At 32.3% G+C, this 16,408-nt stretch overlaps 2 protein-coding genes across 2 annotated transcripts; one reads left to right on the top strand and one right to left on the bottom strand.

The window, feature by feature from the left end:
* Positions 1-245: 245 nt before the first annotated feature.
* On the bottom strand, positions 246-9,880 carry LOC134240972 (P-selectin-like). The gene is made up of 11 exons (XM_062723075.1): positions 9,739-9,880; positions 9,350-9,392; positions 8,891-9,020; positions 8,506-8,630; positions 8,190-8,369; positions 6,611-6,793; positions 6,198-6,452; positions 4,935-5,132; positions 3,900-4,115; positions 715-890; positions 246-576 (listed from the first exon to the last, which is right to left on the bottom strand). Exons 1-11 carry the CDS (start codon positions 9,817-9,819, stop codon positions 526-528), a joined length of 1,638 nt encoding a protein of 545 aa, XP_062579059.1. The 5' UTR covers positions 9,820-9,880; the 3' UTR covers positions 246-525.
* Positions 9,881-9,896: 16 nt separating this feature from the next.
* On the top strand, positions 9,897-16,338 carry LOC134240961 (matrilin-3-like; the record flags this gene model as incomplete). The annotated part of the gene is made up of 6 exons (XM_062723069.1): positions 9,897-9,969; positions 12,667-12,825; positions 13,319-13,876; positions 14,682-14,855; positions 15,335-15,448; positions 16,052-16,338. Coding segments are annotated over exons 2-6 (1,200 nt in total), but the record flags the coding sequence as incomplete, so codon positions are not given.
* Positions 16,339-16,408: the final 70 nt, after the last annotated feature.

Genomic DNA, 16,408 nt, shown 5'->3' on the forward strand with positions numbered 1-16,408 from the left:
AACCGCGTTAATTCCTTTGTTTGCATTTTGTTATTTAAGTGAAAACTTTAATTGCATCCTGTAATTCTGTAACCAGAACATTATTTTTAAATGCAAATCTGTTCTTTGCTTTCAATTGAAAAAAACAACAAAGGAACAAACAAAAAAACAAATAAATAGGACCCCAAACACCTAATAAGTCACCTGAGTATATGACAACATGTACAATATCCATTGAAATATATTCATTGTACATGATTTCAAAAACTTAATATACTGACAAATTAAGTTTTTATTCCGCAAAACAATATAATTACAAAGATCAGGAATTAACAAAATTGTTAATCTAGTATTCAGCAACAATGGAATAAGTATAAAGAGATCAAACAGTAATCAATCTTAAAAAGATGTTACATTTGTCTTTGACATTCCACTGAGGAATTTTCATTTTTTCAATTCGCATTAAAAGAAAGATCCTCTACATTTTACATTACCCTTCCAACAGCTAGGGTGGGCGAATAATTAAGTCAGGATCAAATGTCTGCTTCACTGTAGATTTTGCTGATTTTTTCTTCCCATAGTACCGCCACAGAGTATCTACAGGAAATATGCACTAATTCACTTCATAGTTTTCAAGAAAAAGGTTTATGTATTTGCGTCTTATGAAAACATTCTGCATTAATTTATCCACTCATCCAATACTATTTTAAACGTTTAAAATGAATTAAGATATACCTTGACATGTTCAGTTTTGCACTGACTTGTATATCTCAGACAGACTTCTTTGAATGTAGAATTCGACAAAGAACTTATATAGTTTTGTCGAATGTTTTCCTGTACATCAGCATTTGTACAATCCCCATCGTAGTAAGAGTCCATTTTTGTTGTCGCTGTATTTATGTCGTTCTGTTCTGTAAATTTACAATAATCACTTTAACAATAAGAATAAAAATTAACCTATTATACTACTACGATCACTACTTCTAATTCTTTGTACTCTTTACTCTTTAAAAATGGTAAATAATTATATGATGTCTATTAATTTTTTAAATGTAAGAAATCATATAATTACTACTTTGAATGCGTATAGCTAGAGTAAGATATATTATACTGGGATATTTAAAATTAATGAAGACTTAAGAACTACAGAAAGTGACAAAAAAGTTAACAGTGTCAAACTTATGTTCACAAACCTATAATAAATAACACTTTGTCACCTATGGATACAAAAGCCTCTTATTAAATAATGAATTGTTCGACGAAAAAACATCAATAATCATGAAAAATCCTTTTTTAAGCACAAAAGGTATGTTTAGATTAAATCTACTCAGTCTAGTTGATGTATTATGTTTTGTGTAATACTTTAAGACTATTTTTTATTATGATCAGATTACAGAAACCACTTAAATAATATTTTTGATGTAAAGAGTACTTAGTGTTTATTCTCAGTTAAGGGAAATACTTATAAAATTTTCTTGCAACAAAACAACAAATAAGGAAAATGGATGGCACGTTTAAAGGACAGTTCCTTATTGCTTGCCTTGCAAATGATTATAATACTAAAAAATTAGAGTTTTCTGTTCATCTAAAAAACTCTTTATGAAAATAGCTAATGAGAGTTCTTCATTCATATCATACAGTTTTTTTTACTATGTTTGATTGAAAACGTGTTTTATTACATCCCAGAACCAAACTTATTACCAACACCCGACAGGCAGTAAAATTATGTGTGTACATACAAAGTGAGAGTTTGGTTTGGGTTAGGTTTGATTGTGCAAAACACCCGAATTTCGGAAAAATATGACATTGACACGACAAAAACCGATTTGCATATCTCTCGCTTTAGTTGCATCTGAATTACAGACTGTTATGTTATTTTTGTAAATATTAAACAAAATCAGAACTAAATTAAACGTGTAAATAAGATATTCAGTGATGATCTGACCATTAATTTTTGGCAAATTTAAGATTTGAAAAACATATAATTTTAAACGGTCCTAAATATAATGGACCCATATCCTTAACTTGATGACGGAATTTCATAAATATTATGAATTCTGTAGAAGGTGGCGCCAGGCGATGGGACGGATATAAGACAGATATGAAAAAAGACGACGTTGAAACTTTGTCAGAATGGATTAAATGCATCGTATCTATGTTACAATCGCGTATTAAAAGATTCAGGGAAATATGAAATGGAAATGAAAACCATCTTTCCTTCTGTATTCAACAATTCAGAAGTGAAAAAAATGGATAGGTTACATGATCAGTATGTACTGGTCGCTGCTGACAAAGCAAGTAACAACGTTGTCTTAGTTTGTAAGGCTTATTATATAAATTGTATTTTAGAACTTGAATTTAATACTACAAGTGGTATTCCAAATTAAACTCATACTTTTCTTTCTAAGGAAAAACTTCAAAAGTGTAATGCAACAATATATTCAAGAAGTGGTGTAAATCAGGCGTGGATACATAAAACTTCCAAGTAAGTTTAGGAAGATTTGAAATCACAAGATTTTACCAAAATCAACATCTTAAAAACTTAAGACTTTTCAACTTTTTACACAACCATTCCCCACGATAAATTAAAGTCCAGGCTTTTGGGTATTATTGACATCTGCTTTTTCAATAAAAATGGAACTCGTAAATTTACTTACATTGAGCATTTGCAAAATTATTCTGTTAAAAGCATTCTGGTTGTTCACAAAAGTTCTCTAAAGTTGAAATGTTGAAAAAAAGATTTTTGAGTTTTTGATTGACATCAACTATGTTATTTTTTGAGATCATGTCTTCCAACAATCTATTGGAATTCCAATTGGTATCATTTTGTCCAAAATCTTGTACGTGAAACAAAGAAAATACTTGCTGTGAACTTTAACTCGACATTAAGATATATCGCTGACGTATTGTCAATTAACATTGGTAATTTCCATTCTTATGTCGATACGATATAACCTGGTGAGCGTGATATTAAAGATACAACAGAATCTGAAACATTTGTTTATATTTGAAAAAATTACTTGAAAAAGACGCCAATGGTTATTTAACAACCAAGCTCTATGATAAACGTGACGACTTTAACTTTACAATGGTCAACTTTCCTTACTTATACAGCAATATACCTTCAACATATGCATGCAGTTTATATATCTCATTGATTCGATACGCAAGAGCATGCTCTACGTATGAACAATTTCTAAAACGGAATAAATTATTGACAAGCAATGTAAAGAAAGAAGAACATCAGCAGTGTAGAGTTTTCATTTTGTAAGTTATGTGGTCGATACGATAACCTCGTCAGCAAATTGAATACAAATTATCATTGAGCCAAATGCTGACTGACGTTTTTCATACTAATTGTTATTCTATTATTTATACACTAAATCGACGATGGGTTTTCCTATTATTTCCCGATCATGACAAGGAGTATACGGCGGGTATGACCGAGCGGCAGGGGGTGCTCACTCCTGCATGGCATCTGATCCCAATTAAGATATTTTGTAGGTTCGTGTTTTCTCTGCTACTATTTTGTATTGGTTTGATCTTGAAAACAGTTTGTTATCTCCATATGTTTCATTTATAACTTTTCATAACATCTCATTTTATCAATTATTAGAACAATCCTGGAAATATAATTCACATTACAACTTTACCATTATGTTTGGAGGAGATAGTACAATTATACACATTGTTTTAATTGTATTTTCATAGGAAACAAACTTTAATCACAAAAAATATGCCTACATAAACAGCCCAGCATTGGAATAGCATCCTTTGTTTGCCACAGTCCGCTTATTCACAAAGTTACATTTCATTAGAAGGGTGTTTTGGTATAAAATAATTTCCTTCCTGTTCGCAGATTGTTTTTATTTGAATAAAGATGTGTAAAAAGTTTTTCATCTAAAGATTTAAAAACTTACTTGAACAATCTGGAATAGGAAGGGCATTCTCTGGTATCCACTGTCCATGGTCTTTTCCACTGTTTCCGCAGACCAACATCTCATAAAAAGGGTATCCAGGCTTAAAGTCAAACCCTTTCTGACACTGAACCTGGCAAAACTTTCCATCCAACCACGAATCACAGGCAACAGCGCCATTCTTTGGTGGAATAGGGTCGTTAGCACAAGCCCGAAAAACTGCAAAGAAAATAGATTTTATAACTTTCATGATCGTGAGCTTCTCCGAAAATTTGCTAATACACAACTTTTTTTTGCTAAGCAGCAATTATAGGAATATATGTCATTTATAGACATTTTTAGCAACTCTCATATTAATGAATGAAATTTATTGAAACTCTGATGGAGTCTTTATAATATAGTGCCTTTTGTACCTTCTATTTATGTTTGATGAGTCACGTATTTGGGGTTTACTATAAATAGACATGGTAATTGCTATTCTTTCTATAATATTAAGGGTATCCATCTCATTCGCAGCTAATAAAAAATGGGCATTTGCTACTGTTACCAAATGGAATCGAAAATATCACTTGTAACCATAGTGCTTACATTTGGATCTGCTAATGCAATAAAAAAACTAAAAATTTTTTAAAGGATTCATTATTGCATCATTTGTTACAGAAGTTTCCGCTAAAAATGAATTTTCAAAGTACTTTGCTTCTCCTCTCTCAAGAAGAAGATATGTTGAGGTCATGTGACATTTTGAATATTATAAATCATTCATGTACTTTACATAGAAAATGACTGGCATATTTGATTTTATTATCATTATTATCGCAATAAATTTCTTGAACAATACTTACTTTAATACCTTAAAAATTCATTAATAACAAGTTTGAATTACATTTTTAATATATATTTAAGAAATAATATCAACAAAATTAGGAAACGTTAAGATGAGAAAATGTCAAGCAAACGAATATTAATACGTGGTTATCAATATTTTGAATTAAAAAGTTATGTTTGAATAATTGCCCGCGCCCATTGTAGGATTCTTACCTTCACAATAGGGATATGTTTTCCCAAAATCCCAGTCGACATACTTTCCATTCCTACTCTTGACACAGTTTGTAATGTTGGTTCCCACCAATACAGATCCGATTCTACATGAAAAATAACACTGCGCGCCATATCGATATCCCCAAGGACAGTTCACAGACAGGAAATTATTGTCAAACAAAGGTGGACAAGAATACACTGTAATGAAATCCGAATAAATATTAGCGAGCGCAGCGAGCGTCGCGAAGCGACGCTCGTCACTGCGAGCTCTTAAAGCAACGCCTGTGCGAAGAGAAAATTCGGACTACTGCACATTCATTCGATAGAATTTTTTGACGCCGTATTTGGACCCACAATGCATCACTTGTTAAAGCTACGTTCTCACGAGAATAGCAGCAAAAGTTCAACTAAAAGTAAACATGCCCTGATTTAATTGATAAATATTGAAGATAAATAGTAAACGAAACGTTCTTCATTTACTTTCGGCACTGTTCATGCTTCTTTTTGGAAATGTAACTTACATACGACGTCATCAAACTACCCATAGTCCTCTGCGTCTCCGCATTTGGTTTGGTACAAACGAACTCTGGCGGAAGTTTGACGACGTCATGTGACGTCAGAGTCTAGAGGCACCAAATATCACGTGCAGTTTGACGAGCCCGATCTTAATTATAACAAAATAAAATATAGATCTGCGCTCGCCATAACGGTCGCACCGTCAACATATTAGTTAGACTTCAGTAAGACCTTAAAACCACATACCAATCTTTTGTTATTAAAATCCCATTATTTCGTTATAAAAATAAACAAATATCAAATATTAATGCAATGATTTATATCTTCTATGTCAGTAAAATATCAATTCTGCCGATCTAGAGAAAATCTGATTCCGCTCAGAAACCCAAGAAAGATTGTAGGAATTTATCATCTATAAAAGACGTCTACATATACTGATGAATGGCTTCAAATTTAGACTTAACATGGCACCCAACGTTTTTTGGCAATGTGAATTCCTTATCATGCCAACGACTACCCTGGCTCGTGTCCTCCATTTTAAGGTTTATTTCAAAAGACCGGTTTCTTTTTTTTATAAAAGTGACTTGAAAATATCCAAGATATAAATAATTGTAAAAGAATTGAGTCATTTTTGTTGATTATGAACACGATGAAATAAAAAACCAAATATTTTAAAACTATGAAAGTATTTGTACCCAAGGGGATGACCATTTTTCACATCACTGTTTATATTTGCGGTATCATTACCTTTCATAGATAATGTCACTGTACATGGTCTGGATTTGTTGCCTGACTGGTCCACGGCTGTATATGTTACTTGATATGTACCAGCCTCAATTTTGTCTCCAGGAGAAATTCCCCCAGTCTTTTTTAAGGTAATGATTTTGTCAGCGTTATCATACACAGATGGTTCATCCCAGTATATCCTTCCACTACTAGAATTTTTATCCGCTGTACCATCGGCAAAGGGGTTACAGTTTAGTATTTTTGATTTTGATACATCTAAATAAAAATGTTTCCCCTGATGATTTAAGAGTATATAGGAGCATATGAATGACAAGTAACCCCGAAACACCAAAAATCAAATACAGAAAGAATAACCAAGAAGAAAACTAGACATAAAAAGCAACGAAAATGAAATTTCTGTTGAATCTACTCACCAATACAGGGTGGAAACGATCCCTGCCAATTTCCATCGTTTGTACAAAGTTTTAATCTGTTCTCTCCTTGAGGAATGTCAAATCCAGGTGGGCATATAAATGAGCATTCGCTTCCATACTCAAACTCATTGGTGCAAATGTACGAGAAACTTTCATTTTTTGCAGGAAGTGGCGGGCAAAACTCTAAAACAACCAAAATATTTACATTGATCTTCAATTCTTATAACCATTGCATTATTTTATATATAGGCTCATCCAAATTGACCATTTTAAAAATCTCTTGACTCAGTGTAAAAAGAAAATGGATCGGGCGGTATGCGGAACAATTTTTTTCTTTGAAAATTTCAACATACATGTTGAAGAATAAGAATATTCAGGGGGAAAAAAGAAAAAATATAGATCTCTGAAAGTTAAGAGAATTTTTGAGTTTGTCCATTTCAGTCAGTTTGTCTGGAGAGACAATGTAAAAAGATTGCCTCAGAATCCACCCCGAAATCAAAGTTATAAAAAAATATTGTAGAATTTCTCATCATCATCATCTGAGTATTTTCACAGCATTTTTATAAAAATGCTCACTCCTCAATGGCACCCGATCCCACCTTTGAGTTTTTAGCGGCCCATGTTTCCTCTGCTCCAAAATTTGTATTTTTAGCTTGAGTGATGTTTATGGCTCCATATACTTCATTTCTTTTTTATTCAACTAAGAATTTTTGGTACATAACTTTAAAAATGCGATGCCAACCTTTGAAGTGTAAATCATGCTGCAAATGTTTGTATTTGTTCATATTAAGTGTGTGTGTTTATTTCTTTAATTTAAACCCAAAACCCACAACCCCTCCCTTCTTTTGAAAGATATGTATACTTATAGACTCTGAGCTGAGTCGTATGTGAAAACAATGTACTACATAGGAAATTTAGCATAAATAAAAAAAAAAACAGAAGTCTCTGCCGAGACTGTAGCCCTGCTGTATAATGCATTATATTTAAATTAGACCAAAACTTTAGGAGTAGCATTTTGAAAGTATTTCACAGAAATATCTAATTTTTTGTTAACAACAACAACGTTAATCGAGGTCAAAAACCGATGTATAGATTATTTTTCTTAGTGTAGTCTACAAGTTTGCTAATTTATATTGAAATCAGATTAAAACTGTAGGAAAAATAGCATTTTGAAAAATTGTTTATAGAACGAAGGAACCTTACTATCCAGTACTCTTCTAGTCACTAACCAGTAGAGCTAAAAAAATGAATACATGTAGTACAGGTCTGAAGAAAAGATATATTCTGGTACACACTTCAACATACATCTGTACATAGTTGTCGTAATTTACAACAATCACAACAAGTCCCAGTTCTGTATAATGATACCAAAACATTTTCAAAACCTAATGTAAAATATGCTTAAAAGTTAAATATTTTCACAAAGGAAATTATGTAAAATTTTTATCGTTTAGCATGGGAGTGAGAAGAGCATGATTTTTCCTTCGCTAACTTCACACGTTATGCCCAATTCATTGATGAGGTAGGCGAAACTCTCTGCAGCGCATTTTCATAAGTTAGAAGAAGACAGAAATGTCACCTTTACACAATGGAAGTTCCCCATTCCATCTGCCATCGTATTGGCACTCCAGTTGATGTTCACCAAAGAGGCTATATCCACTTTTACAATCAAATTCACACTTGCTTCCTAATCTGTCATCGTAATCTGTACACACTCTAATTAAGCCAGGGCCCAGCACAAAACTGGGACATCGTGTTGCTTGAAAAATAAGATACACATTGAAGGAATGTAGAGAATTAATTTAAAAATGAAAATGAACTAGTTTTATTGTTTGCAATGTTTTCTTTTTTGGTGTTATTCTGAGAGAGAGAGAGAGAGAGAGAGAGAGAGAGACCTGCTATATGGATGGTAAAGGAACACAGTTCAATGTTTTCATTCCTATCGAAGGCGAAGTAGCCTATTTCTGTCAGACCTTGGTAGGTATCTTCTTGATGATTCTTGCTTACCATTTTATGAATTCTATGTGTAAATCAGAAAATCAAAAAATATAAACTTCGCAACATTTGAAGGACATTAAAAACATAGCAGGGTTCTAGGCACTATGAAAGGAAAATTGCAGATCATTCGATGAAAGGTCCCATTGTCCAATGGCCCCGAGAGCCGAGAAAAGTACATATAATCAATCAATTTATCAAGCAACCAAACAAAATTAGTCCATTACCAAGTTCATTCTGTTCTTTGGACTTATTCATTTGTTTCATATCGAATTAAAATCGTACTTGACAGATCCAACTTTTGAATTATTTGTACACGGATGCGACCAGTAAACACCGATGGATAACATTCCCTTTTCTCTCTTTACTTTTATATTTCTCAGCCAATCCCAGGCACTGGAAGGGGTTGTGTCAACTTTCAGGAAAAAAAAAAGTAATGCGACAGAATCGTCACACTGTACATTTATACTTTTGGAAGATCTAAGGACCTTTGAAGGTTTTTTTTCTTATTAGTAAAAAGGAAACATTTTGTTATTGAAAAGTCAAATATGAATAAACTCGATAAAATGACAATGACGTGTGTTACAAGAATTTTTTTTGAAATTAATATTATTCAGAAAAATTATTTTTATAACTTTTCATATGTGATTTTTAAATAGTATTTGGAAATCAGACAATAAAGTAATAAAAAGAAAAAAAAACATACAATTATTAGATAAAATTATAAGAATACATTTTACATACATCTTTGACCACTGTTATAGAGTGAATTTTTCCCATACTCCGACTGAAAAAGAAAATAAAAACATACAAACATATTTCTCAATACATGTATTTAATATATATATATATATATATATATATATATATATATATATATATATATATATATATATATATATATATATATATATATATATATATATATAAAATCCAATAAATAGTCTCAGTGGTCGTAATTAAATACTTAAAGAAAAAAATAAAAACACGAAAAACTCCAGTAAAGCTTTAGGCCTTTCATTCTATCTTCAGAAGCTTTACAAAATAAACAACTGTAGTAACATAGTAACGTTACACAATAATTGGCGGAGTATATATATAAAATCTGTGAATAAAAAATCACAGATACTTACCAACCCTGTTGAGTCGTAACATTGTGCAAAGTAGAGGCCACAAACTAACAGTAAAAGACAACGGATCCCGTTTGTAAACATCTAGGCAAACCCAAGCGGCCTGTTCGCCTTCAGTACGGATAAAGTTAGACCCAGCGTCTTAAGTTGAAATGTTTGTTAAGTGCTAATTTGACATAAATATAAAGAAGGAAATGTTTTTCGTTTTAGCAAGGGATCATTCTTCCAGTGGAGGTAAGTCAGTTATTGATATTTTATCGTTTATATTTTATATTTATATTTCATCGTTTATCCACTTCTGCATATGCAGAAGTGGATAAAACGTAAAAAAGGAATATATTTAAAAATCATTTTATCTTTAAAAAAAATTGTCATGTGTATATTTTTAAAGATTTCATTTTTGTGCTTTTATTATGTAGTTTGATGATATCAATGAAAGATAAAATAATTTAAAATTAAATAGATTTAACTTACATTAATTTGAAAAGTCAAATATGAATAAAGTCAATAAAATGATGTGGTATAAAACTTGAAGTAGGATTTTTTATCGTTTACAGATTTAAGCAAATTAACAAATATAGCAATATCCGAAAAAAAACTATTCAAAGTTATATAAAATTGATGAAAGAAGGTAATATTAATGTAAATAATATGTTTTATGCATTCTTTTAAGAAATAGATAACAAGTTTATAAACTTCAATGGGAATTGAAGTGGGTCGGTCATTTGATCAAATCCTGTGAAGGCCGAAGGCCTTTTCAGAAGATTTGATCACGTACCGACCCACTTCAATTCCCATTAAAGTTTATAAACTTGTTATTTATTACTTATATACTTTTGAGACAGACAATTGAATATTTCCGAATATAAATTATTGCACTAACCGTCCGTCGTAGATTTTAAAAATGACGCAAGGTGTAAATCGGCTTGCATGGCGGTTACGCTTCGAATACATTAGGCTAAGGGATCTATTTCGAAGGGAAATTTTGTGAAAGGCTACTTGTGATCAGTAATAGTGAACAGATTGTTGTCTGGGAATATTTCGATTCGTGAAAATTGTTAATCGATGCTGAAAAGACACGAGAAACACGTCCGAAGTTTGATGATAAAAAGTTGGAGGAATTTCGGTCGAAAGGGATGGATGCATCCGATGGATTGAGACACTTGTCCGAGCCGGTTAATTTGCAATTTAATCAAAAAACATTCTACGATTTAAGTAACTAAAGGCATCCTTTTCCTAAAACACTGTAAAACCCAGAGACACTGGCTACAGCTTAAATATTAAACTACGAAAACGCCGAGGTGTTTGGCAGCTGTTCATGGCATGATTGCAATGATATTTTCCGACAGATTTACACATTTATTGTGAGTAGAATTTAAAGATAAAATAATAGTTTTTCATGAAAATTTAACAAAAGGTCTACTCCAAAAATAAGGATGAACGTTAGAGACTGTGCAGCTGACAAAAGTAACAAAAAAATGTAAACAAACGTAAATGTAAAACTGTCGAAAGCCAAAAAATGTATGAAATACTTGTTTACATTTTAAATAAAATAATTATTATTTTACTTGCTTATTTTGATCTTTTTTATACATGAAAAGCAGGCAAAGCAGGTCATTTCATAATTTATGTACCGGAGGATATTATTGCGCCGTGTGATTAGGTCACGTATTGACATCTGACCTCTGACAAACTTCATACATAATTGAAGATATTTTCTCTCTGTATGTTCATATAATGGAAAGATACCACAAATGTATATATTTATAATTTTACATTTCTGTGGTTAAAATGTAGTGTTTGTAATATATTTTTGTATATCACAGGTTTCAGAGTTAACAAATTTAGGTAATGCATAGGCTCAGGTTTCGGGGTTTTGCGGTAATTAGACGTTAGATATTGTCACAGATATCATGTGATTGTTATCACTGTTAGATGCAGCAAGTGTTGGTACACGTTATGTTTTGTACGAAATGTATCCAGATTATAGGTGACTAAAATAAGCATCTAACGTTTGTATAATGCATCTAAACAGGAAAAGCATTTTAATTACAGTAATTGCAAGGTCATGTAAGTTATTTTGATTTTGAAATATCATGGTGTGTCGATTCAGAGACATCTCCGAGTTAGGTCGGAATCATAGGGATACTTATTTCAAATGTTGCAACAAGTGAAGATAACGCACAGTATTCGAGATCTAAAATCCATAAAACAATACAAAATAGGAGCAGAGCAAACACGGACCCCCGAAACATCAGAGGTGGGATCAGGTGCTATGGAGGAGTGAGCATCCCCTGCCGACAGGTCACACAAAAATCATTTAAAATCAGCTGAATATCGGCAGGGATAATGTAACTAATGCCTAGGTCACATTTCCCGGCCGGTAGTCGTAATCGGCCGATGTATATTACATCGCTCATGCATTGGTGAACATCGTTCGTACATCGGTCGATTACGGGCCAATATTTGGGCGAACATCGACCAATGATCGGTCGTTATCTGTTGAACACCACTCAACTCCCCGTTGACCTCAAATTCAACGGATATTGGACGATGCTCGGCCATACATCGGCCGATCCTTGAAAAATGTGTTTAGGATGGGTTGCCGATGAGGAGCGATGTGAGTGATCGTTGTAGACATCGCTGAATTTTAACTACGAATTATTTCCTACCGATGACCCCACCGATTCGCAAAAAAAGCCTCAGTCACCGTCCGATTACTAGCGGTGCCCGGCAAGCAACCACGCCATTTTCATCAAAAAACGCATCGGTTTCTCATCGTTTACCCCATCGCTGGATAATGTGACTTATACTCAAGGTATTTTCAAATACACAGCTCATCCTAGCAATGCATACTTTGGATGAAACTTAGTCCTAAACTGAATGATTTCTCACATTGATTGTTATGTACCCATCTGCTTTTTTACAGAGATATAAAAGAAATTAATGAAGAAACGGACTTGTTTGATTGGGATATAGATATCACATAGCATCAAAAGAAGTGATATAATTGTCCCTCTACAATGCAGATAGAGAAAATACACTTCTTTGCTATCATCTTGCTTTTTTCTACACACAATGTTACACCTGGTAAATAAATTATCATGTCTGCTAATATGCCTTGATATATCTTTTTAAGCAAATATTTCTTGCTTAAAATCTTACTTAATTTGGAATTATTATCTAAACTGTATCATGTATAATTCTTCGCAATGCTTCAATATACTTCTAGATCTTTTAGTCTTCATCATCATCATGCAGTATCATAAATATGTACAAGTTCTATAACTTGTCTAGTAGGCGTTTTAAGTTGAATAGTTCTTAATCTTCAAAATGCTCTAGAAAGATCTACTATGCAAGAACTGCATAAAAAATCCCAGAAAGTTGCTATGATATCGTCATTATGTGTAACAACTTATCTAATGTCAGTTCAAACTTGAACTTATTTAGTAATGGTATTTTTAATAACCTTTACATCTCCTGTCGTCTCTTAAAAATATATTTTTATCGTGTACTTTAATCTAAAGTATCTTTTTAACTTGTGCTTATATTTTTCGTGAAGTAACTTTCCATTTTTTATTAGCAGAATGTGGCGACAGAACTGGTGACATTGTTTTCATTCTTGACTCTAGTGGAAGTGTTGGGGCAGGCAATTTCGATAAAATAAAACAATTTTTAAAAGCAACGACAGATGGATTTAATATTGGTTCAAATAGCGTCAGAGTGGGAATAGTACCCTTCAGTACATCAGTATACAATACAGTTCAGCTGACGTCTTTTGATTCTAACTCTGCTCTTAAATTCAGCATCTCTAATATCCCGTATAACAGTGGAAGTACAAACACATCCGGCGCTATTCGGTTTGCTCGTATTTCGAGCTTCGGGTCGTATAGCAGAAACTTTGTTCCCAAAATAGCAGTAATCATTACTGACGGAAAGTCGAATGACAAGTCTTCGACATTGTCTGAAGCCCAATTATTACGTAACAATGGCGTCATAATCTTTTCTGTTGGAGTCGGTGACGGTATTGATACGTCTGAACTTCAGGGAATGGCAACAAAAACTTCCTATGTGTTTGATGTATCTACCTTTGATACTTTGAATTCAATTCGAGACAATCTAGCAAAACCAAAATGCAAAGGTGAGCATTGATTAAAATAAACTTTCCTATTTGTATTAATTTAAGACAATGTCAAATATTTGTATTTTCGAACATTTTCTTATAAAATAAAACTGCATTCTGGGGGGTCTTGTTTACAAACAAATTTGGCATTTTCCCTGTTTCTCTATATGGACATACATAATATATATTAAAAGTATCAATGTGTCTGATATTTGTTTTGTTTATTTGTTAATTTTTTTACTGCAAAAAATGGAAAAGAATCAACCAAGTGCTAAAATTGCATATATTAGTTAATGAAATCTATGAACTAATTTGTTAAAACAGTAAAATTTTCAGTTTCAATTACCAACGAGTTAATGCAGTGGCATTACTGTTTCGTCAATTATCCATTTTATGTTTGCAGTTTGTTGTCTGCCTCTCTTCAATGCCTTCTTTTCCTGTTCATCTCTTTTACTGTCTTGTGTTTGTTCTTTGTGTTTGTAAGCTTCGAATTCAGCCGTAATTACAAACTTGTTAGGCTTACTTGATTTTGAAGCCCTCATAATGAGATCAGGAAGTAACAGAATATTTTCCTCCTAGTCCAGTTTCATTATCCAGTATTCCTTTTGTTGTCTACAGAATGGAATTTTTAAGTCAGATAATATATAATCCTACCAAAATTCTAAACTTAATCAAAGTAAATCGATATTCTAATTCGCAGAAGATTTTTATAAAAGAATATTTCTCACTTTGCAACGGACACTAGTGTCGAGTTCAGACATAAATTTGCAGATTTCTAGTATCAATTAAAGCTTTTTAATATCAATGGCAACATTTTTTTCAGTAACTTCATGTGGTCACCCTGGCACTCCAAATAATGGTAACCTCCATGGGAGTGATTTTTCCCAGGGAAAATCTGTGATCTACAGCTGTAAGACGGGGTATAAACTTGTCGGCAATCAACAGCGGACCTGTCAAAGGGATAAGATTTGGTCTGGAAATCTCCCATCATGCATTTGTGAGTTAAGAATATTATTTGATTGCTAATTGCAAATTTTTCATTTCCTTTATCACTCCTAAAGGGGATGCTTTAATTTTCTTCCAAAAGAAGAATGTTACTTACCGGGTACATTATCCCTAAGATAAACGATTTTGTAATAAAGAGACTACATGATGAAGAAATTTGGATCAAAATTTTCTAGCTGTATTTCTTGCTGTAAAAGTAAATCAATCTGAAACAAAATGTTAATCAAGTAATCATTATAAACTATTGCTTACTACATACTAGTATTTGGACTTTCGTGGTAAAGTTTAAACAAACATCATACACATGACACAGGAGGTTTAAGTGTTGACTAAGTCAGAAATTGTTTCATAATTTTAGGGACTTTAATCTGTCCTGCAATAATGCTTTTAAATCTTCCGATTCTACCAAATAGTAAAACTTAGAAATATAGGTTTTCTTCAAAAAATTATAAAAATTCTAAAAATTTATAGTTGTGAACATGTGCAATAGTAATCCTTGTCAAAATGGCGGAAGTTGTATAGATGGCGAGGATCGATACACCTGCAACTGTATCCATGGTTACACAGGTGTTCATTGCGAAAAAGGTTTGTACTTGTTTCAACCATATCATTGTATGAATTCAGAAGAATAAGGAATCATTTAAAACTATGTTTTTCAAAAAATATTTTTAAAATACTAGACTTCAATTATGTTTTTTATCTCTGGAAATTGTTTATAATGAATATTAAGTGATGAATTTTTGGCACTTTATTTCGGTAATTTGATTAATGTATATATACAGAATGTATATTATTTTGAATACACAGGGAAAAGTGATTCAAGTGATATTCATGGTATTATATCTTAATTTGGAAATGATATGATTTTCATGCAAAATTGTATAAATATTCATGCGAATTGCATAGGAATGAATTTTTATGATATTCACATAATTTTTAAGACGAATTTTTATATGAAGTTTTCTTTGTTAGATATTTATGCAATATGCTCTTTATGTAAAATTCATATGAAAAATATGTCAAAAGCATTTAAAGTGTTCATATAATTTACGAATGCATTGTTCTCCTCTATTGTTCATGCTTAGAATTCACATGAAATTTATGTGAATTTCATGTAAAATCTATCTGAGTCTCTTTTGCCTGTGTATAAGTGTAACTCTTTTTTTAAAATTCTACCGGTAATGTAAGATATCCAACCACCGATTAAGAGGTACTGCCCCCCAGAAATACAACGAGATTCATCATCACCACTCGTCAACATCACATGGAGTGGACCTGACTTCTACGACCCTTTTGGACACAATGTCGAAGTGACCACTAACTACCCGGAGCATGGATCAATCTTTATCTGGGGAAATTATACAGCTCAATACACAGCTCTTAAACCTTTCAACGGCCTTACAGTTCATTGCATTTTTAATATTACTATTAAACGTGAGTATGTGAAAAAGGGTTACCAACAATTCTATTTTATAGTATCTTTAATAAATAGTTCTCAATGCCGTATGTCAAAGAATTTTTTCTTTGAAATTCAGATACCCGGTA

The sequence above is a fragment of the Saccostrea cucullata genome, unplaced genomic scaffold (assembly GCF_032062105.1).
Source record: "Saccostrea cucullata isolate Sc308-1 unplaced genomic scaffold, CSIRO_AGI_Scuc_v1 ctg13703, whole genome shotgun sequence".
Classification (NCBI taxonomy): Eukaryota; Metazoa; Mollusca; class Bivalvia; order Ostreida; family Ostreidae; genus Saccostrea; species Saccostrea cuccullata.